The following is a 24,138-nucleotide window of genomic DNA, read 5'->3' as shown; positions in this document are numbered from 1 at the left end:
TGAAACACTAAAGAACATCTTATCCTTTTGTTTGGAAGGAATATTAGTCCACATCACATTTAACTAGAAGGCCTTGCAATATGTGCTTTGGCTCACTAACTTGAAGCATCTGGATAATTTTACACAGTCTACATAAGACACCTCAGTCACCCTGGCACTAAGCTTGTGGCACACTGTGGTCTGGATTATGCAAGGAGTGGATGGGTGATCATTCCTGCCTTAAGGCAGGAGGTGAACTGCAAGATGCTCTGGTACCTGTTAACCATAAGATCCTGTCTCAAACAAGTGATCCATTATTTTGCAGAGACTGACAGCTGCAACTACCCTTAAATTACAAAGCAGAAAAATTCTTAGTTGAGGTGAAAGTTGCATCTGTTAGACCAGTCTATGAACATTAGCCCATAACAACATGAGTTCAAAGGCACAACAGACATGGAATGTGACCTTTTCAGGGGGACTTCTCTAGATCCAGTATATTCAAAGGGATCTCTCCTTTTAAAAACCAACTCTGCAAAATCTCACTTTGGTACTTTGCCCATTTAGCTCTGTCAGCAAATTGCAGCTTTTACTGCTGTGTGCACTGTGATCTACTATGACCTACAAGAAACAACTTCCATGTATATGTGGAAGTTGATGTACAAAATCAAGGGTGGCCCTGTTTGAATGCATCATCTCCAGTCTACCTCTTCAGTTACATAACAATGGAGAAAATTATGAATGGCACAAAGGTGTTCTCAAGAAGCAGGTCATCAGAAGTCTGATGCTACCCCTTTGGGCCCTTGGACAAGTCTAGCTTATTTTTAAGCATCATTGAACTTCATTGCCACAACTTCTAAAAGGCTTTGTTAGAATGTTCTAAGCTATTTGTATATTGTTCAACACCATACTTGCAGTCAGCAGTTTTATACAATCTGTGCCCAGTGCAAGTCTGCACATCCTCATTTTTTTTACATAGTGGGGGCACTTCTGGGCCTAGGATCCCCAGTTTGGGTTGGGGAGTGGAATGGCCCTGAACAATTCTATCAATAAACAAGTATATTCAAAATACTGCATTAGGATTAAGCAGTGCTAAATCCAAGTCCACCAGCTTAACTTGTTTGCGATCTGGTTGTCAGTCCGTTTAACACATCTATCATCCCATACCTGCCAGGGAAAGATAATAACACTAGATCTCACTATCAAGATCACCCATTTTATCATGAAATAATTTGGCTCTTAAATTCTCATGCACGGTAAATGCCTCCCTAATTAAAAGCAAACACAACACACCTTCCGCTTTACCTATTACTGTTGGAGACTTTGTTGTTGTTTAGTCGTTTAGTCGTGTCCGACTCTTCGTGACCCCACGGACCATAGCACGCCAGGCACTCCTGTCTTGCACTGCCTCCCGCAGTTTGGTCAAACTCATGTTCGTAGCTTCGAGAACACTGTCCAACCATCTTGTCCTCTGTCGTCCCCTTCTCCTAGTGCCCTCAATCTTTCCCAACATCAGGGTCTTTTCCAAGGATTCTTCTCTTCTCATGAGGTGGCCAAAGTATTGGAGCCTCAGCTTCACGATCTGTCCTTCCAGGGAGCACTCAGGGCTGATTTCCTTAAGAATGGATAGGTTTGATCTTCTAGCAGTCCATGGGACTCTCAAGAGTCTCCTCCAGCACCATAATTCAAAAGCATCAATTCTTCGGAGATCAGCCTTCTTTATGGTCCAGCTCTCACTTCCATACATCACTACTGGGAAAACCATAGCTTTAACTATACGGACCTTTGTCGACAAGGTGATGTCTCTGCTTTTTAAGAAGCTGTCTAGGTTTGTCATTGCTTTTCTCCCAAGAAGCAGGCATCTTTTAATTTCGTGACTGCTGTCACCATCTGCAGTGATCAAGGAGCCCAAGAAAGTAAAATCTCTCACTGCCTCCATTTCTTCCCCTTCTATTTGCCAGGAGGTGATGGGACCAGTGGCCATGATCTTGGTTTTTTTGATGTTGAGCTTCAGACCATATTTTGCGCTCTCCTCTTTCACCCTCATTAAAAGGTTCTTTAATTCCTCCTCGCTTTCTGCCATCAAGGTTGTGTCATCTGCATATCTGAGGTTGTTGATATTTCATAACATTATTTTGATAACATTATTTTGATATATAAGAAATATCAACAAATATCAACTGTTGGAGACAAGCTGTGCAATTGTCAGGTCTCCGCAGTGTGTTACAAATAACCTACGTCTGTGTGTGTATGAGTTGGGGATTGTGGATGTTTCTGTGCAAAGCAGCGTAGTAATGGGAGCATGCTCACGCTTGCAGACTGGTAATGCGCTGGGTGTGACTGTTGACTCAATGAGGCTTGTCTGCTAGGCTCTTTTAATGGCACAGCTGGTATTTTTGTGAGGCAGCTGCTTGCAAAAGCCAAATGAGCTCATCAGGAGTCACCCAAAGACTCTGTGTGAAGAACGGATCCCCAGAGCGGTCCCACAGTGGAGGCCCATTCCCATCTGCAGAGGATGAACACTAGGAATAAAGGAAGGGAAGTGTCCAATTCATAACTGTGCAGCTGGGCAAGAAAGGCAAATTATATGATCAATACAGTACTAAGAGACTAAGGATCTGCCCCTCCTACTACATCCTACACTTGAGGGCAGGATTTTAACAGTCACACCAGGGATTACCTCCAACCTCAGAGATTGTCTTCATTATCCATCATATTATCATTGCCCATTAATCATCTCTTCCTCCTTGCACTGTTCTGGCTCATCTCTGGGCTAAACATATACTATATGCTTGTGTGTTGCAAAAAAAAAAGAGAGAGAGAGAGAGAGAGAGAATATCACACAGGTTTCAGGATCTCTCTTTTCAGATGTACATTCATTTCTAGATGATTTCCACTGTTCAGGGCATGGATGAAAGTCCAGATAGCTTCTAGCACTGCCCACAATCACTCTTCAGAAGACACCTTTCACTTCTTGCCTGTTACTTCTTTGAGACTTTGCAAAGAACCAAGGAATTAAAATAAAAAGAAGGCTCGTGTTTTGCATTCCCGCCCCCACCCATGACCTGCTCTTTGTTAGTCTTGTCATGTTTTATTATTTATGTTTGTACGCAGAAATTATAATAATTGCTTTGTGAAGGTTTTGTCACTGATTCTGTAACAGATAATTACGGGAATAAAAATATAAAATAAAATAATGGTCAATAATGGGATAGCCCACTATATCTCAGTTTACCACAGCATAAGCAACAGTGCACAGCTCAAGCCATGCTGTACCAAATGAGCGTTGTGGGGGAAGGGGCCCCCAAGTATCAAATCACATTATTGCATAAGAAATTCTGAAAAACAGCACTGCCAAAGGTGGTTTCATAGAACTCATTCTTCCACTCTGACTCCTCAGTACCCATGAGTGAGGGAGGGAGTGAGGAGGGGATAAGGAGCTGAATAGAAAAGTATGATGGAGCAGAGAGTTTGAAATCAAAGGGCAGCAGAGGCCAAAATGTCATTCCTGCAGCTGTAGCAGCCGCCGCCACCAGCCTGTCTGGAATTCCAGTGCCAGCTCCCCTACACACACTTACATATGCACAAGCACACACACACACTCCTACTAGCTAGCTGCAGCGGGAGTTATTGTTTTTGCCAAGTTAACATTTCTGAATCCAGTTCATTCTTGGAGATTCGGTGCTCGTACCGTGTTTGCCTATGCAAATCACACTGTGGAAGAAGAAAAGGGTTTATAAACCATATAACGGAAGGGGTTCCGTACTGCCTTTGTACACAAAAGCCAATTGCATTGCATTGAGAGCTGAATCTACAACCTGGGAAGGAGAAAGAAGATCTGTGTCTCTTGCCCAAAAATTTTATTCTTTTAGCATTAATAGAATAACAATACAGTAACAAAAACAAATAAAGGAATACATATACACACAAATACAAAACAGAAAGAAAAGAAAAATATCACAATTCTAAATCTTTATTCTAATCTTCTTACTTCGACTTCCTCTGCTCCCTACTCACTGCGATTCACTATTAATCACAAATAGCAATTCTAGCTCATTATCCATTTCTAAAATTACTGTATCTCACTCCTCTTTTCTAATAATCTATAATTATATTCGTCCTCTATCTTTCTTCACTTTACTTTCATACTACGCTACAATTCCTAATAACATTCAAAATCCCTATCTTCTTAATCAATTATAATACTACATTTCTTCAAATAACTTTTAAAACTTGACCATTCTTCTTCTGTCGCTTTCTCCCCCTGGTCACGGAGTCTTCCGGTCAGATCAGCCAGTTCCATATAGTCCAACATTTTCATTTGCCATTCTTCCACTGAAGGTATCTCCTGCGTCTTCCACTTCTGTGCTATCAGCATTCTCGCTGCTGTTGTGGCATACAAGAAAACAGTAACCTCTTTCTTTGGTATCTCCCCCCCCAAAATCCCCAACAAAAAGGCCTCTGGTTTCTTAGTGAACGTATCTTTAAACATTTTCTTTAATTCATTATAAATCTTATCCCAGAAGTCTTTTACCTTGGGGCAAGTCCACCACATATGATAAAACGTCCCTTCTCTTTCTTTGCATTTCCAACACTTATTATCATGTGTGTGGTACATCTTTGCTAACTTAACTGGGGTCAGTTAAGATCTGTGTCTCTTGAGAAGTCCAGGGACTTTCATGGGCTGCTCATTGAGAGAGAAAGAAAAAAACATTTAACTAGGAGATTCTAAATTGTCAAACACACCTTTGTTAACTTGGGCATTCTCTTTGTATGCAAGAAGGACCTTGCAAGGAAATGCAACATAGCCATTAATGTAAGAGCACAAGGGCCTGCTAGAACAGGGCAAAGGCCCATCTGGTTCAGCATCACAGTGGCCAACCAGACGCCTAAGGTAAGCCTAAATGCAGAACCTGAGCACAACCGCATCTTCATGAATTCAAGCAACTGGAATTCAGGGGCAAGCTGCCTCCAACAGTGGACAATGTGGCTAGTAGCCACTGGTAGCCTTATCCTTCATGAATTTCTCTCTCTTCAAAAGTCATCCAAGTTGGTAGTCATCATTGCTTCCTGTGAGAACGAATTCCATAGTTATCTATGAGTGTGGGAGGAAGTACTTTTGGGGGGGGGGCTGTCACGAATCTTCCAACATACGGCTTCCATGGATGTCCATGAGTTGCGGTATTATGAGAGAGTAAGAAAAGCTTCCTGTGGCCACATTCTCCGCAAGATGCATAATTTTACTTGCCTTTTCTCAAAACTGAAAAGCTCCATGTGCTGTAGCCTTTCCTCATGGGCGAGTTGCTCTGTCTCCTTGATCATTTTGGTTGCCCCTTTCGGAACGCTTTTCCAGCTCTACAATATCATTTCTGAGGTGAGGGAAAGAGGCAAGTACGCAGTATTCCAAAGGTAGGTGCACCATAGATTTATATAATGGCAGTTTTATTTTCAGTTCCTTTCCTAATGATCTCCACCATGAGATTTCTATTTTCCACAACCGCCACACATGGGATCGACATCTTCACTGAGCAATCCACTACCTGCCTAAGTTCTCGTTCATGATCAGTCACCTCCAGTTCAGACCCCATGAGCATATATTATTATTATTATTATTATTATTATTATTATTATTATTGCCCCCATGTGCATCATTTTGCACTTGTTTACAGTGAATTCCATTGGTCATTTTACTGCCCATTCCACCAAGGGTTCATCCACACTTCCGCTTGCCCCATGCTTTCTAGGCATGGGTCCAAACAGCCTTTCATTTATCCCATTGCTTTCCCCAGGAAAACCCACTACTACCACTGAATTGGAACAAACATCAATCTGCCGACGTCAATCGATGGACATTTGCTTCAGTGGTAAACAGCAGGTTTTCCCAGGGGAAAGCAGCAGGACAAGCAGAAAAGTGTGGACAACCCCTAATTTAGGAGACACCCCTTTGGAGCTCTTCACAGTAACTTTTTACTTTAACCATCCTCAACTATTTGGAATCAGCAACATCTCTTATTGTTTATTGGCTGCTATCTGTATTAATAGCATATCACTTGCTCTTCAACTGGTGGGTCGGGACGCACTAGTGGGTCACTACCTGAACTAAGGTGGGTTGCAATAGGAACATGACCACTATGCAAATATATGGTAAAAGATCAAGAAATGGGTCCCGAAATGAAAATTTGGGTTAAAAGTGTGTCCTGGGTCTGAAAAGGTTGAATATACATATATTATATTCTCGTCATTTAGGAAGGAATCCCATAGCAAGATGAGCAGGTGAGGATCCAGTGGATATCCAGCTGTGCAAGGAAGTTCCGATAAGCTATATCAGCTTAACTTCCTCATCCTCAGCTATATCTCCCCCATCTCATCTCAGCCAGGGCCCAGCTGACCCAGTGGAGTTTAATCTGGCATATGCTCTGAAAAAGGGGTGCTCTGGGGGCAGGACATGGGCAGAACCATAAAGGGGAAAATTAGGTTGGATCCTAAGCCTGTTCAGATCAGTCACATAACCTGGTAATGTGATGTACCCGGTAAAGCTAAAAAGGGTGGTGTAATTCAAGAACTATTTTAAAGGTTCATTTTCCCTCTGCCAGCATTAGGCCACCTCATTCAGCAGCAGCCCCACTGCTGAACCGTTTCAATCTGATGTAACTTTACTCTGTCTTCACTTACACCAGCATGCTTTATAGCAGCTTCTTGTGTATTGGATTGCTCTCTTATGGGTATGTGACTTGGTTAGTTCACTCAGAATATGAATATTATGTTTTCTATTCATATCCGTACCCAATACCATTGCCGCTGCACCGTGTTACATCAAAATAGCCTACTGCCATTTACCTCCATTGCAAATGTAGCCGTTGCGAAACAAAGGCAAATTATGGTTTATCAGTCAACATGGCCAAGCACATAATGACATCCTCTGTCATTACCTTTCTCAGGCTGGGTTATCAGGGACAAGTTCTGCCCTGTTTCAACAAGAAAACCCAATGATGTGGGCAGAAGTTTTTTTTTATCATTATTGTGAGCAACCAAGGCAACCACATCTCTCCAGGAATGTGCAAAAGGAGCCTTGGATACTTTGAATTTTCAGTGTTTGACATAAACCTGATTGAAGCTGTACCATGTGGCAGAATGCCTCTGTGTCAGTTTGCACAGTGCATGTCAATAATATGTACTTCAATAAACACCACAAGCTGGGAAAGGCCTTCCCTGCTGGAGACACATCAACTAAACATGAATTTACCGGCTCCTTATCTGTTACAACAGCATATCTGTGAAAAGGAAAGTGTAAAGTAGGCCTGGGCCACAGGTTGCAATAATACCGGTGAAACAAGAATTTTGGGTTGCCTCTTTCCCTTTGGATAATAATAACCAATTCCTATGACTAAACATACTGGATGGAAGCATGAAGTTAAGAGCCAAGCTATAAATGTCCAAGAATGCCCTGCCAGTTGAGAATTCACACTATGCTAGCTTTAGGCACACAGGAAGGTGCTTTAAATGGGAGAGCATTTAAACAAATTACCCCCTTATCTGCAGCCTGAAATGACATGGCCCAAATAATGATGCACCATGTGATATTTCAGAATGCATAGTTTTCCTTTGAGCCTTTGAAGTAGGACTTACTTCCACATGCATGTGTTTACATTCATTGCATTACTTCCCTCCCCCAAGTTTTAGCATTCTCAGTGCATCATTTACACAGCTCAAAAACCTCCAAGGTTGAAATTCACACATTGGGTAGTACATGATGTTAGTGGGTTGGCTGACAATCAAAACATTTTAAAACAACTGCACCTAAAAGCAAGACCTCTCATTCCCATAGACCACAAGTGGTTAAAAAAAACCATGGAGGGTTTTCTGGCTACTTTCTCACATTTTGAAATAAAGTTTTGTTGCAACCCAGAGTTAACCGATTGAGATATTATTTTGAACTATTTTTAGAATTTTTTTAAATCATTGCTGCCTCAGCCAAACATGGCTGCTTCAGGAGGAAAGGCGCAATAAAAGGAGCAATAACGATAATGATAACAACGGCAAAGCAGGAAGAGAAGCCCACAGGAACAGAACCTAAAGGAAAACCCTGCATACTACAACCCACAAGGGCACACTCAGGCACCATATTGAGGGGTGTCCCAAATAATTTCAATGAAACGCTGTAAAAAAAAACACCACAGTATTTGAGATGTCAGTCTCAGAGAATAAAGGCAAAAAAGGACTTCTCTTATTAGACTAAATTATATGTGTAAGGAAGAACTTAAAAACCACACAGACCTCTATTGGTTCAGTGGTAGTTATTGCTTTCCCTATGTATAGGTCCTCAAAAATCTCCCAGTACTGAGAGGTCATCCCCCCCCCCTTTATTATGCAACAGGGGTCAGCCCTCCATATCCTGTTGGACTCCAGCTCCCATCATCCCTCACCATCAAGCCATGCTGGTGACAACTGGTGGGAGTTGTGGCCCTATATATGCTGCTGGGCTACAGGTTCCCTACCTGCTACTACACAATCATGCTTTAAAATTTCTGAAAAGCCAGAGACTTAAATAATTTACAATGGGAGTTGCCCAACCTAAGCAAGCAGACACCCCCACACCCCCACAGAGGGAGGAGGGGCAGGAGGGAAGCAAGGCAGGAGTCAGGTGAGGGGTGAGGCTACAGTTCAGTGTGCTTTAGGGAAACAACTCACATGTCTGCACCGATCTCCTGATATAACAACATTCCTGAACAGCAGGGGATGGAGAGCTACAGTTTTCACTCTAATAGCCCCCTGGGGTCACTGGCAGCCTCGAATTCCCTCCTATTCCAAAGCCATTCACATTCTCTTCAGGTTCACACACGGCCATCAGGTTTCCCCTGGAGGGGGGCACACACACAGTTTAAGCCTCAAACCCAATTATTTCCCATTTGCGGTTAAAAACTCACCACTCCCGGTGGCTGAGGGCACATATACACCGCTAGGCCACATTATTTCTGGCGAATTGCTCCAAAATTCCTCAGATTCTCCAGTCCCGCCTTTCCAGTCCACTATTCCACCCATGAGAATTCGCTTGGAGGGGTCGGAAAATTCACCTCAGTTGTACAACCGAAGAGTAACTAAAAGCGATTTAAACGGCAATCTTTCCCTATCTGCTTTCTTGGAAGTAAACCGTCGGAGCAAAACGGGTCTTACTTTTGAGCCAGGCACGTACGGGATGGAAAACTATCGTGCCTCAAGGGACCTTAAGGAAAGGGAAAAAGCAAACACCCGCGATTTCCTTCAGTGGTACTTTAGGGAGGAGGATGGATACTGACTTGCCTAACTCAAAAGGCGCATCAAGAAAGGCGCAACTGCGCCCGCGCGCGCGTTTCCCAGGCTCAGCAGGATCCCAAGAGCCGTCTACACAGAATTCCCGGGTGTGGGTGAGACATGAGAGAGAGAGAAATAACTCTTATTTACAGATGGCCGTGCGAGAGCACCAAACGTAGGTCCACGCCTCCCTTAACAACTCGGGAAGCGCGCGATTATATGTAGCAGCACAAGCCAATTTCCGCGTGGGCGGGCAAAGCTTTTTAGAGGATAAGCGATTCCAAATAATCCCCTGGCGAGGTGGGAACCCTGACGGCAGGAAGGCACCTGCGTCCGGATGAGCCCATCCGTCCGGGGCCGTGTCAAGGGAAACGCGGAGCGAGAGACAAGGGACTGAAGGAGCGTCGCCAAATCCCAGTCCGGAGCATGCACACGGTCCTTAATCCTGTCTCCGGTGCAAGAGAGAAACTCGAGAACCCCCGTCCCAGGGGTTTGGATCCAGAGCCACTTAATGCAGCCAGCGATTCCCACTCCCCCCACCCACCCCAAAAAAGTCCTCCAAGAGTTTAGCCACCCGATTATTATTATTTTTTATAAAAAAAAACTGACCCGGGCTCCGTAAAGCCGTGCAAGCCGCTTCGGCGCTCAGCAGTCCGAGATCCACGCGACGAAAGACTCCGCTGAGATTAGAGCTGGCTAGGCAGGAAGCTCCCCGCCGAAGGACGCTTTTAGGGAAGGAAGGGGGAAAGAAAGAGCGGGCGGGTCACCAACGCTCCGGGTAGGTGGAGACTCCGGAGCCGCAAGGAGGGGCCGCGGTCGGAGGAAGCGAAGCGGCTCTTCCCTCTTCCTAGTAATTATTAACCCAGAGCTACCTGGGCCGCCGCCGCCACGCGCAGTTTCTCCTCTCCCGGGGAGGGCGCGCCACTAGGCCGGGCGGAGCAAGTCGGAGTTGCTGAGCTATACCTCGGGGCAATGGCACCGCCCCGAAACTCCCGCCTGCCTTGCCCTCCCCGTGCCAGATTTAGGACAAGGTGGTGGTGAGGGGAGACGCTCCCCTGGCTTGACCCTGCTGGTGTCGGACTTGGAGGCACCTGCTAACGATCGCCTCCATATGGAACGCCACACCAAAAAAGGGGAACAAAGGTGATGTTTTTATGTTGGGCCAAGCTTCCGTTAGCATAACAGTAGTACATAAACTGCCGGGATGTAGTAAACTAGCCGTAACGAACCATATATCAAATGTTATAATTTGTGGATTGAATCCAGAGGACGAATTTTTAACCATTATATGGGTTAATTGGCTTACCAATTACAGGACGCCTGTGTTGTCAACAACTGTTTTGTGAGTTACCACAGCTAATTGCATGATTGCACTCTTCTGTATTTCCTTTCACTCTAAACTCACGGTGTATAATTACCCCCCTTCAAACCATGTTGTACATATATAACATTTCATGTATCTGGTTCAATGGATGGGAGTCTTTGAAAGCATATGCTGTAAAAAAAATTCTTAGCCTTTTAGGTGGCTAGAAAAAATCCGTTTTTGCTGCAAGAGATTTCGTCCGATGAACAATTGTCCATAAAAACTGGTTCTAGAAGAAATTTGTCAGACTTCACCTGTGCTACAAGATACGTTGCTGTCAATACAGTAATGGCAACACAGTAGATGGGCAGGACTTTGAGTGAGGATAATAATGTGCTTGACCTTATGTCTTGATCTGGATGTTATGGTTCTATGTCTGTGGCTGGATATAGACTCTGTACATTCACTTGAATAAGGTATGTTTTTAAATCTTCATTTAAAAATAAAAAGGAAACAGGAATTTAATGTAAATCCCATTAGAATCAGTGGGACTTTTTCCAGCCAAGCATGCTTAGGATTGGGCTGGAAAATGTTATGTTTCCACAAGCATTTCCAAACTATAGTAATGTCACATAGACAAAGGGAACTGCTTTGGAAAACCTGTTACTTATTATTGACCATTTATACAATTTCAGCTGAGAATGCAGAGTTAACCACTTCAATAGAAGACCAGAATATTCACCTTGTAGTATTTATTTTAATTACAGCTGCCAGCTGCCACTTCACTCATTCACATCCATCTTTTGTTGTGTTTGGCACAAAACTCAGAGATGCAATGCCTGTCAAACAACGGACTCCACGGCTATGGAAGAAACAGAAAACTAAACCTATAACCAATGCTTATAAATGCTTAATGGATTTTGGTAAGGCAGAAATTCAGGAACTTAGAGAAGTGTGGAACAGTGAATTAGAAGGTATTACATAGCCTAAACAATAGAAAATTGCTTTAGAGTCTATACAGAATATTTCCTGGGACCCGAGATTGATTCAGCAAAAATTAATATTTTGAGTATTGGATTCCACAACTTCTGTATAAGATTGTACTGTCTAATACAGAAAGATGTTGTAATGCTAAAAATGCCTCTTTAAGGCACATGATGTGAGCTTATCAAGTGGTCTGAAGTTGTTAAAAGGTAAAGGACCCCTGACAGATAAGTTCACTCGCGAACGACTCTGGGGTTGCAATGCTCATCTTGCTTTACTGGCCGCGGGGGCCGGCATTTGTCCGCAGACAGTTTTCCCGGGTCATGTGGCCAGCATGACTAAGCCGCTTCTGGCAAACCAGAGCAGAGCACGGAAATGATGTTTACCTTCCCGCCAGAGCGGTACCTATTTATCTACTTGCACTTTGACATGCTTTCGAACTGCTAGGTTGGTAGGAGCTGGGACTGAGCAACGGGAGCTCACCCCATCGCAGGGATTTGAACCACTGACCTTCTGATCGGCAAGCCCATGGCTCTGTTGTTTAATCCACAGCGCCACCCGCGTCCCTAAGATTCTAATTACACAGCAAGAAATGGAATATGTCCCTCAGGGGAAATTGTATATCTGCCCCACCCGCCCCACTAGCTTGTTCACTTATACAGCTTTTTTTCAAGAATGCGGAGTCGTGGACTAAGATGGAAGGATATTAGGTCGGACCTGAGAGAAAAAGATTAGAATCCTCACTCAGCCAGGAAGATCCCTGGGCCAGTCACTTGCTCAGCCTAGCCTCCCTCACAGAGTTGTTGTGAGGATAAATTGGGGAGTGGAAGAACCCTGAGCTCCTTAGAGGAAAGCTAAAAGCTCACATAAATAGGTACATAACAAGCAAAAAGTTAGTAGGTGAGGGCCCCCCATTACCTGAGTATAAGCCTCCTTGAATACACATGCATAGAATTGGGTAGTGACAGTGAAGTTTCAAGAGTGGAAACTCTGATTCATAAGCGAGCATCCCCTCTCACTAGGCAGGGGGCAGGGCAGAAGGAGACAGCCCCATACACACCATAATCTCTTTCCCATCCTCCCAATACCACCCAGGAGGAAACAACAGCAGGGGAGGAGGACTTGAAGTTAGAGGCAATGCAAACCCACTGTTTCAGATTCTGCATCTCTGAAAGTGACTTTCAGTTGGAAGGTATCTCCTGCAGCCATCAGATAACTTTAACATGTATGCAGTGTTCGAAACTCCCATTGTTCTAGGTCTAGGTGCATTTTGCAACAGGCAATTTCTTAGTACTGTCTAAGATTTCAGATTAAAACTGCAGAGTGGAAGGAAAGGACCTTTTTCTGCCTCTTCACTTCCAGCTACTCTGAAGACTGGAGCATAATCCCTCTTAAGAATATTAGGAGGAGGACAGGGGAAGGACTAGGCCATATGAAAAATGCAACATAATATTTTAGCTGCAGTTTATTCATTTCCAGATTTGTATTCTTGCCATAAAAAAGTGAGCTGAGACATTCCATTGTTGCGCCCATAACCTAGGTTTAAGGTGCCATTTAGCTCCTAGCTTCCATATCTCAGTTTTTAACACTACCTACTTGTGCCCATTCATCACGACCGGCAGAACGGATGTCAGAGAAAAAAGGCTGAAATGCTGTAGGGCAAACTATGTGTGCCATTGGCAGCTCAGCTTCCCTTGTAGACCTGATTTCCTATCCCATTAGTCCAATGGATAGTCAGGCCTTGAGAAGCATGGAACTAGAAAGGGTTGGTCAGGTACAGAGATAGCCAGTGGTAAGGTTGCCTTTGCCTCTCCCTGAGGATATGTGAAATACAGGTGGTCCACTTAGAAGCTGTCCTGGTCCACCATTGTGTCTCTGTTCCAGCCCAGGGACTGTTCTAGCTAGTGCCTACGTTCCCAGAAGCAGGCCTTCGTCAGCCACCTGACTGGCACAATAATGCTGCCATTCTGTATAGGAAGACAGGGTGCATTGTACAGCCACAGCCGCCTAAGAGCTGTTCATGCAACTCTTCTGCTTGAAAGGAAGTATTGTTTGAGATGACCCAGCCCTTCAACCTCTCCCCAACACCAGGGAGGCAGAGCTGCTCCCAGCAGACAGAACAGCGCCATTCAGAGTCCTCCACATCTCCATCCCACAGCAGCTGCTGGTGGCCCTGGCCTATCTTGGTGATGTGAGGCCCAAAACAACAAGGACTTAGGGAGGCAGGGCATGCTGGACCATGCCACTGAAAGCTACATCTTCAGCCATGGAACACACAGCAGAAGGAAGGAGGATGAAATAATCTAAGTGCCAGCTGCTGGTTTTGTGCCTAGTTCCAGCCAGAGATTACTCTTGTCAGGACTGAGGGATTGTACTGGCTCATGGTAGTGCTGTCTGGAATGTGTGTCATGCAGTTTAGGGACCATCCAGAACCAAAGCCTGGCATAGCTGCCAAGTTTTCCCTTTTCTCGCGAGGAAGCCTATTCAGCATAAGGGAATTTCCCTTAAAAAAAGGGAGAACTTGGCAGCTATGAAGCCTGGTTCTGAGAAACAGCTCCCAGAATAGCAGAAGCGAAGCACTGGGTAAGGTGGGGAAACTGCTTTTAATTGAGTTTTATAGTTATTTAATAACAAACAAAGCAACCAAAAACAAACAACACTTGTTTACTAATTACAGAAGATAATGAGGGGGTTTTATCAGCACAATATATTTCCACATGTATCATGTTGAAGAATGGAGATAACCCTGCCACAAAGTTGGATTAGGCACCAGAGGGCAAGGAGGGTGTCCATTTATTAATACAGCTAATAAATGGAAGTGAAGCCATAAAAAATAGTATCAAAACGTTCCCTTTTTTGCTTTACCTTGAATAATCCCTCTGTCCTGTGTGAAGCACTCAGGCAGTGCTACATTTTAACATACAAACCATGTTTTGTAGGAGGTGTATTCCCTTTTCAACAGCCTGTTAATTCTAATTGAGCCACTGCCAATACCACTGCTAGTAATTTTTTATGCTTAATTTCCTCATTGAGCTCACTTTTAATTGACTAGAGTGCCAATACTGGTCCAACTGAAGTCTTTTGCTAGTAATCTTAACCAGCTCTAAGAACGCTTCCTCTGAAAACTTGTTCGCAAAAGGATAGCTCCACCACATGTAGAACAGTGATCCTGTCTCAGCACATCCCCACCTGCATGATGGCAACACATTATTTGCCATGTAGGGCAGATTTAGAGGAATTCTAAATGTTGGCTTCCTGGATTCTCACAAAGACAGTGTATAAACTGGGAGGAGGAGTTAGTCCACACACTCTCGGATTCACTATCTTCAAACTCTACTCAAATCATTCTTCCACACCTTCTTAATGTCATCTGTCATGCCCATTACATGCTGTTAGGCACAATAACTTTTGGCAATAACCATGCCAATGGGAGCTATGTTGCTGGTGAACATATCCCAGGCTGGCTGCTGTTCCTGTGAACAGAGCAAACAGCAGAAACGGCAGAAAACAGAATTGAAAGAAGTGCTCTAGAACACTAGTAGAATAGTAGAATGAATGGGAACTAATTTTCTGCATTTCTAAAACCAACTGGCTGGTTCTATCATACTACTTCCTGATATACACCGCTGTCATGTAGATTTCTCATAAATGTCCCTAAAAACATAGGATTACCAAGGATACAGAGGTCACACCTAAGATGTATTAAGGTAAAGGGACCCCTGACCATTAGGTCCGGTCGTGACCGACTCTGGGGTTGCGCGCTCATCTCGCAACCGGCGTATAGCTTCCAAGTCATGTGGCCAGCATGACAAAGCCGCTTCTGGCAAACCAGAGCAGCACATGGAAACACCGTTTACCTTCCCGCTGTCTGTAGCGGTTCCTATTTATCTACTTGCATTTTGACGTGCTTTCGAACTGCTAGGTTGGCAGGAGCTGGGACCAAGCAACGGGAGCTCACCCCGTCACAGGGATTCGAGCCGTCGACCTTCTGATTGGCAAGCCCTAGGCTCAGTGGTTTAACCCACAGCGCCACCTGGGTCTAGATGTATTAGAAAGCCTATATACCCTGCTGAACATATTTAGCAATAGGCACTGTCCTTAATGCTCAGTCACAGCAAACATGGGGAGAAGGCTGGATGGTTGTGGGGGTGGACAGGGGCAATTGTTCAGGCCCTCAACTTTGTGTTGCCCCATGTCTGGCACAGACGGCCATGGCGGGCAGCACCACTGCAGGTCCAGCCCTACTGCTTCTTACCTGCAAAGATACCCTTCCTCAATCAAAACTCTCTCTTTTAATTCTAAAATGTATTTGAATTTTTTAAAGAAATAAAAAACTGCTTAACTTTGGCTGGATTGTGCCCTACCATTTTGTGACCTAAACAAACTATAGCAAACTTTAGATAGGAAATGAATGGTCCTCTTCTCTGCTGTCATAGGTAACTCAAGGGCCCTTTTTTGTGAATGTCCTAAACTACCTGAGTTTCTCCTTTTTCCTGTGTAATTTTTTTAAATAAAAAATTAACAATAAAACAACATTGAAACTCTTATTACAGTGAGAAACTGTGATACTTCTAACAACAATGCCTCTAAGCAGACTTGCATTGGTTACATTAAGGTGGAATACAAAAAAAGGCCGTTATCAGGTAAAAGTGTCTCGGCACACCTTGCAAATCAACATACGGAAGGAACGAGACCCGCGTCTCCGTGAAGCCATTCCTTGCATTTCCCCCTTCGGTAGCTTACACCACTGAATTAATTTTTCACCCAAGTCTGCCTGGCTGCCATTCTTTGGCGACCTGGTGCCTTCCAGAGGTCTTGGACTACAATTCCCATCAGGCCCAGCCAGCAGATGTTTCGGCGGGAAATGCAGTCCAAAACGTCTGGAGGGGCACCAGGTTGGCCAAACTTGCTCCATAAATTACCCCTTCCCTATTGCGCCTGCAACAAGCAGCCTGAGGATTACGGTAAGTCCTTACATGATAACAAAGACCTCTCCAGGGGGAAAACAGAAAACGAAGCGCGGGCCGAGTCTAACTGGACGGGCGTCTGGCCGCGCTGCTTCCCCGGGAGTCGCTCCTTCTAAGCTCTTCGCTGGACAGAGACCCCTCAGACAACCTCTGCTTCCCATGATGCACCGCGAACGTAGACTCAGTTCGGCCGCGCCCCCTTACCACTATCCCGTGATCCACTGCGGCTCCGCGCGCGGGAAGGGAAGATGGCGGCGGCTGTCGGGCTCCCGGAGCGGGGATATTTGGAGCTGGTGGGCGCTGAGCGGGGAGCGCGGCGCCGGGTTCGCGAGCTCGTGTTCAGCCTCGCAGGTAGCGGCGCCCGGCCAGGGAGCGGGCGGCGGACGTGGGTTGCTGGGCGGGTGTCGTTGCTGTTGCACGCATGGTAAAAGTCACGCTTCTGCTGCTCCTGCCTGCCAGCCGCCTGTTTGACGTGCCTCCTTTGCCTTGTCCCTCGCAGGCGGCGGCTCGTCCGTCACGCCCGTTCGCTACGCCGACAGCGCCGGAGGATTCTGGTACCAAGAGAATGCGCAGCTGGGGTCTGTGACCAGGAACCGTTTCATCCACTGGTGAGTGGTCAGAGGACGTGGCCTTGCTTCTGCAGCTCATCCGCCAGTCAGTGCCATGGATCGGATCCTGCCCGCTCACTCCGCTGGGAGAGGTTGGGAGAGTGAAGAGGAGCTGACATCCGCTTTGGCCGGGCTTCCCCTTCAGGCATCTTCTTCTGATGCCTGATCCCGTTTAGCCTGTAACTAGGGTGCTATACCCAAATAAACCAGATGATCTTTTTCTTTTGGTTTTGAGCCGTTGGCTCTTCCAGAGCAAAACTAAAGCAAGCTAACAGTTTAAAATGCCTCTTTAATAAGCACATTAATCTAGTGCAGTTAAGAACAGAATGGTATGACAGCACCAGTTGTAGCTCTATGGGAATAGAATTCTAAACTTGGGATGTATGCTAAGGAAAGCATGCAGAGAAAAGGTCAAGAACAAAAAACGTTAAGGCATTAAAGTGAATGACAGGTGACCTGAGCAGTAATCTTTGTAACTGTATGTGACAGCAAAATGGCCATTGAAGTTGAAATTAGAGAGTTCTGTAAGTGTGAATGGGTACCTCAGTAGTGTATGGAAAGTCATATGGATTACAGTTAGGGCATGGGGAACCAGTTTGAAGAAACAGCTGGATGATTATGTAGGAAGTGAGAAGGATGAATTAGCAAATGAAGCTGTACTGAGGAGCAATGGCCCACAAAATTTCTTGAACCACACTATAGAGCTATAGTGTTTTACTGTCTTTGTGAAATACAGGGCTAGGTCAACAGGAAGCTATGTATCTAACCATGGAGCTCAGTAGCATCACACAATTATGTTCCCAATGGTGTCTATCTCTGCCTCCTAGCAACTCCTCCAGCTGTTTGTGCCTTTTGGCACTAGGTTCATTCCCAGTCTTGTATAGTTATTCAAATATTCCCCATTCTGGCTTTGTAAAGGGGGAGAAGATTAAAGTGATGTTGAATCTCATAGTTGTATTTTGTGTTTGCTGCAGTATTAAAATAGTTTGATTGAGATGTTTTAGTATGATTGTGCTGTAAACCTCCCTGGACCTCCAGAAGAGGAAGGGCAACAGGGCCGGCTCTAGGTAGACCCCCGGTGGCGTGGTGTTCCAGGGCGCCGGGCGGAAACCATGCTGCACCCTGTGAGGGCGCCAGAGCGATCTCCGCCCCTCAGCACCAAGGCACGCGACGGGCTCGAGACTGCCCTGAAGGGCAACCTACTGCTTTACCTTCTTGTGTACCACTGTACACTGTTGTGCACTGCATGCTCTTTGTATGCTTGCAAAATCTAAGGCATATAGAAAAACAGGTAGCACATATATCTGGCTCTTCAGATTTGCTTCTTGGTGCCATTGTCTTTCCACCATGCAAATACTGGGTTGAATTGTACTCTGTAAACCTATAATTCCTATATGTATTTATTTGTTTTCTTTTGCAGGGCTACATCAGGTACAACCTTGGAACTGGTAGAGGAATCCCTTGATATAAACCTTTTGAACAATGCTGTTCAGCTCAAATTTCAGAATTGTAGCCTCTTACCTGGAGGAGTACATATATTTGAGACCCAGAATAATGTTGTTATCTTGATTTCAACCAATCAGACAGTACATAGGTTGATTTTACCACACCCCACTCGGATGTACAGGAGTGTAAGTAACCTTTTTTCAAACTATTCTAAGAGTGCGAATTTATCATTTTGGATTGTGATTGCATATACAGTACTGTATAACATGTTCAGTTCAGGTAATACACCAAACTATGATTTGGAGTGTCAGAAACGAGCCCCAGGTTTGTCTCTCACCTTGTGTTTAGGTTCTTTCTCATTTAATGTTAATCATAGATGATTGTGATGTCTGAACTGGAAAACTATGGCTAACCCTTGAACCCAACTCATTCATGGTGTAGGGGTTGATTCTGGTTTGAAGGGCAATCACTAACTGCAGGCTGCTGATTTGGACATATGGTTTTATAGATTCTAAACTGACCCTTTCTGGAAATGGGCTGTGAAATATTCTGTAATTTATTTTTTTTGTAATGTATTTTTGGCCCCATGTTTGGTTGCATTTTTTATATAGAAAATTAAAGAAAATCTAATTCTCAAATGTTTTATTGTTGCAAATTCATGTTGAACAATTTGCTGGGTAAAATTTTGGTACGGAGCAAAACATATAGATAGTGGAAAGTAATCTGTCCAAGATAAAATGCACTGAGAAGGGTGATAGGTCATTGACAGAGCCCTTGTTGGCATCACCAGGCTTAAATCCCTGGTGTCTCCCATTAAAAGAATTACAGGAGCAGATCATGTAAAAGTCCTGTTCCTGAGATCTTAGAGAGCCACCAAAATACACAATACTGGATTAGCTGAACAAACAGTCTGACATGGTATAAGGCATCTTCCTATGTTCCGTTGATTGCTCTGAATAAGCTGCTTTTGCCTAATGTTTCCTTTGATACCATTTTTCAGATACTTCTAGGTCATATGTTACAAGAGGAATTTGAATAGAAAAGGCATTTCCTATTTGACTTTTCCATGTTTGTACTTCAAATTTATTTTTCTTATTGATAACTAAACTTATTGGGGATTTTCTTAATAGGAGCTGATCACAGAAAGTCATGTGCAGTCAGTTTTCACAGATGTTGGAAAAGTTCATTTAAGAGATCCTTTTAACTATTGCGTGATTCCTGCAATCCCTGGTCTGTCAACTCATTCCACTGCTTCAGCAGCTTGGCTTACCAGTGATGGAGGAGCACTCTTTGCTTTGCCATCTGCATCTGGTGGGATTTTTGTCCTTAATCTGCCACCTCACAATACTCATGGTAAGTATAGAAGCTCATCTAGATAATTTATTTAAAGTTGCTTTGCTTTTCAGTTATAAATCTCAGAAATTACACATCGAAGAAGAATTTAAAGCAGGTTTAAAATATTTTCTAATGTGCATCAGGCAATTGACTCCCCATATCCGCAAAACTGTTTCAAGAAGTGTGTGTTGTACTAATTGATTAAACTAAGGGAACAAAGACAGCAGCAGAACCTGCTTTTGCAATTTTGGACATTGTCAATTGATGTCTCAAATCAGTAGTCATTTTATCTTGAATGTTTCCACATGGGACTTCTGAAAGATTGTTCATCTGATTTAGTTACTGTTGTGTGCCATATATGCATGCATTATTAATAAATCATTTTTGTTTTGTTTTTAGGGATGGTTTCAACTCTAGTCGTGGAGTTGAAACAGAGTTCAGTCATGCAGCGCTTGCTTACAGGTTGGATGCCAACAGCTATGAGGCTAGTATTTTGATGGCAAACAGAGCTCTTGAAGTCTCTACAGTAGCCAGTGGCAGAGTTGGAACAGGCTTGAATGAGCACTCTGCCTATTATTCATTGGAGGATATTTCTTTTCAGCAACCAAATGAGCTATCTAAAATCATTTGTACCTAGCTTTTCAGTCAGGTCTAGAAGTGTAATTAATTATTGGAAGTGTAATGTGCTTTTTCTTAGGTGGCTCTCTTTCCTAAATAAGCATATTAAGTTAATCTTGAAAGTGCTCCTGTTGTCTCAGATCTGGACAAAGCAAAATGAATAAACATGTTTTGAGTCAGCCTTTTCTTTTCCATATGAAGGCCAGGGATGCATGTAGCAGAGGTGTTCCAAATCTGCCCATAGTCCAGTGGTTAGAAAGTATGTACATTTGACTGTTTTTCACAGTTCCCTACTTTTTAGTAAGAAGGTTGCATCCTTTTTATTTCCAGACATGATGGCTACTTCAGAAAGCCTGTGTGGCTAGTGTTAGGTCTGGAAGTAAGAAATTCTCTACTAAGCCAGGTGACTCAGCAGGTGGTCATCATTATCTCTTAGCCTAACGAAGAGTTGTGAAGAGATAATTCTGATACACTGAGGAAGTGTGGAACGAAAATCTGACAAATTCATGCTATCAAAATTTGGAGGCTAAATGGCTGCATTGTGATTGATGGTTGCTTGGAATATTTAGAAGAGCAAATGTTGTAACTTTTATCTTAAAAGGGGTATGGTTTTATATTAAAAGGTGGTGCTTCACCATAAACCAGGAATGGGGAACCTAATGTGACTGGTGCGCCAGATTCTTATCTTCCCTATACCTCATGGGACATATTTGACAAGGTGGGTGGTGATATCCACCTCTCAAATCATATGATGTTACCATGACATCAGGTGAAGATTTGGCACTTCTAACTTTTAAATTCTGTGCTTGTTTTTTGTTTATTATATATATACTTTAGTTTAATTTTTTTCCAGAGGAGACCAAGGTCCTTCGGAGCTTCCTGTTAGCTTGTCTGTCCACTGTCGTGAGCATGATGCCCTCCTCTTTGCACTGTACCAGGATCATAAACTTCGAATGTGGTCTTACAAAGTGAGTGTGAAATGCTAATGACTAATGATACTTTCCAAATGTTGGTTTTCGGCAACATGTCCCTTTGAATATGCAAGCTATATTAATTACCTTTTCTGTGGTCTGCTGTGAACATGCACAACCTTCAGATCTGTATCCTTTACTGTAAAGGAACACACAGTAAAGTATCTGTCTAGTATATCAAGCTGCTGTTTTGGCAGGCGTGTTTAAAACATTTGTCCCATTTGCAGATTGTGTTACTTATCTGGCTTCTTATCTTGGTAGGATCAAATGTGCCTGATGGTGGCTGATATGTTGGAATTTGTGCCTGTAAATAAGGACCTAAGACTTGCTGCTGGGACTGGACACAGATTACAGCTGGCATATTCTGAAACCCTGGGGCTTTACATTGGTGTATACTTGCATGCACCCAGACAAGGACAGGTACTTGAATTGTCTTATATTTGTAGAATATTAATTTGCTGTTAAGTTGAGAGTCAGGGAACTACTAGGATGACCCATCAGTTTCAGAGTTTATGTGGATAAGAAAAGTTTTCTTCAATAATTTTTAGCATGTTTTGTCCAGTCCTGGACGTTTACAAAATGGCATAGCTTTTGATCCTGGATTAAGAGAGCTTGCTGACAATTTCAAATGTATTTTGCTTTAAAAACGGGGAAATAATAGCTCCTTGATACTTGATAAGATGTATTTTGATGAGTGCTTTCAGAAGGACTTCTCAAATATATTGTTCCAGGGAAGAACAATTTCTCATTTCCTTCTATGGCAGATATTTCATTGGTGTAGTTTTTTTTCTTTTTTGGGGGGTGGGGGGAACGTGGAGACTATTTTCTGGAGATGAGCCGCAAACCCAGTTTTCTGTATCAGTTTTCTTAGCTCTCCAAGCTTTGCAAACAAGAAAGTAAGGGGAAGAAGGCTATAGAAAAAAGGAAATGGAAAGCACTATGTAGGTGTTTGCAGAGGACAAAATTACACCTTACATAAAGGGGTTCTATGTCTCCTATGCCTGGAGCATGGAGGCATTCCAATTCAAATGCACCTGTGATATCTCCATAGGGAACCTGTTGCTCCTCAGAAAAAGAAAGTATGAAAAGTGAATTAATTGCTAAGGCTGTCCTCTTCTCTACAAGTGCTAAAACAACCAACTTAAATAGCATCTGTTCAACTTGATTTTCACAGTCTAGTGTCATTAAAGGTAAAGGGGCCCCTGACCATCAGGTCCAGTCGTGTCCGACTCTGGGGTTGCGGCGCTCATCTCGCTCTATAGGCCGAGGGAGCCGGCGTTTGTCCGCAGACAGCTTCCGGGTCATGTGGCCAGCATGACAAAGCTGCTTCTGGCGAACCAGAGCAGCACACAGAAACGCCGTTTACCTTCCCGCCGGAGCGGTCCCTATTTATCTACTTGCACTTTGATGTGCTTTCGAACTGCTAGGTGGGCAGGAGCTGGGACCGAGCAACGGGAGCTCACCCCGTTGCAGGGATTCGAACCGCCGACCTTCTGATCAGCAAGCCCTAGACTCTGTGGATTAACCCACAGCGCCACCTGGGTCCAAAACAACCAACTTAAATAGCATCTGTTCAACTTGATTTTCACAGTCTAGTGTCATTACTACATCATTAATGATTACTGGGTATTATTATTATTATTAAACAAATTTTATTTATATCCTGCCCTCCTGGGCGAAGTCGGGCTCAGGGCGGCTAACATCAGATATATAACATTAGTATAAAATCAAACAATAATCAAATTACCTCCTAAAACCCAGTCAAAATCAAATTAAAGTCTAATTAGATGGCTTTCCGCAGGGTTAGGGTTGGGAACAATAAGTGCTCATCGGCCCAACTGTTTATAATTAGAGAACTGGAATATAAGGCTGGGATAAAATAGTTTACAGCTTTATTTTCACTAATGACAGAATCATTTTTTGCAGTTCTGTGTCTTCCAGTTGGTCAGCACAGAGAGTCAACGCTACAGTCTTGATCACATATCGTCACTGTTCACTTCTCAGGTGGGAATGAATAAGATTTATATTAAAATGAATGTGTCTGTCAAGAAACATCCACTCTGCACTGATAGGGGTCAGTAGAGTACTGTCTTCCATTCCATCTTCCATCCTATATGAGATCAAGCAACATGATGTGATATTGGAGAGAGAGGGATGTGTGTATCTGCCTCCTGTATATTCAATTACTTCTGATCCATGGGATCTTCTGTGTGTAGCCCCAGTATTTGTCTGCAACCAATAAATAAAGAAAAATTAGTTTTTATAGGTTCAACAAAATTTAAGTTCTCTTCATTGTACTGTTATTATTTAGTTTTATTCCCTTGAGTACATTTAGGTTTGAAAATCATATTCATTGTTCCAATCCAGTCATTGCGGTATGTTTTTAACTTAGGAGACCCTTGTTGACTTTTCCTTAACTACTGCTGAGATCTGGGCACTCTGGCAAGATGATGAAAATAGGACCACTGTGAAATACATCAATTTTGAGCAGTAAGTTTTGTCCACCCATAGTGTAACCATGAGCAGTAAAGTGGGTGAGGAAAAAGTAATTGTCAAAAAGTTACTTTAAGCCCTGAATCCACATTAAAATGAGATTCTCTCAACACTAAGAGATAGCAGAAAGATACTTAAAAGAAAATAAC

General features: G+C 43.5%; 2 protein-coding genes across 2 annotated transcripts in view; one reads left to right on the top strand and one right to left on the bottom strand.

The window, feature by feature from the left end:
• Positions 1-9,400, bottom strand: part of PLEKHG3 (pleckstrin homology and RhoGEF domain containing G3) — a 50,359-nt gene extending 40,959 nt beyond the window's left edge. The window contains exon 1 of the mRNA XM_088663397.1: positions 8,901-9,400. Coding sequence (XP_088519523.1) covers positions 8,901-9,015 — 115 coding nt within the window. The 5' untranslated portion in view covers positions 9,016-9,400. The remainder of the gene's footprint in view (positions 1-8,900) is intronic.
• A 7,321-nt stretch (positions 9,401-16,721) lies between these two features.
• The window catches only part of NUP160 (nucleoporin 160), a 30,843-nt gene continuing 23,426 nt past the window's right edge, over positions 16,722-24,138 (top strand). The window contains exons 1-9 of the mRNA XM_035126263.3: positions 16,722-16,869; positions 17,018-17,126; positions 18,547-18,757; positions 19,703-19,925; positions 20,307-20,391; positions 21,379-21,493; positions 21,758-21,916; positions 23,423-23,500; positions 23,889-23,986. Of these exons, the coding sequence (XP_034982154.2) occupies positions 16,767-16,869; positions 17,018-17,126; positions 18,547-18,757; positions 19,703-19,925; positions 20,307-20,391; positions 21,379-21,493; positions 21,758-21,916; positions 23,423-23,500; positions 23,889-23,986 (1,181 nt within the window). The 5' untranslated portion in view covers positions 16,722-16,766. The remainder of the gene's footprint in view (positions 16,870-17,017; positions 17,127-18,546; positions 18,758-19,702; positions 19,926-20,306; positions 20,392-21,378; positions 21,494-21,757; positions 21,917-23,422; positions 23,501-23,888; positions 23,987-24,138) is intronic.

Source organism: Zootoca vivipara, chromosome 1 (genome assembly GCF_965207765.1).
Source record: "Zootoca vivipara chromosome 1, rZooViv2.hap1.1, whole genome shotgun sequence".
NCBI lineage: Eukaryota > Metazoa > Chordata > Lepidosauria > Squamata > Lacertidae > Zootoca > Zootoca vivipara.
This window is presented reverse-complemented; position numbering and strand designations above follow the sequence as displayed.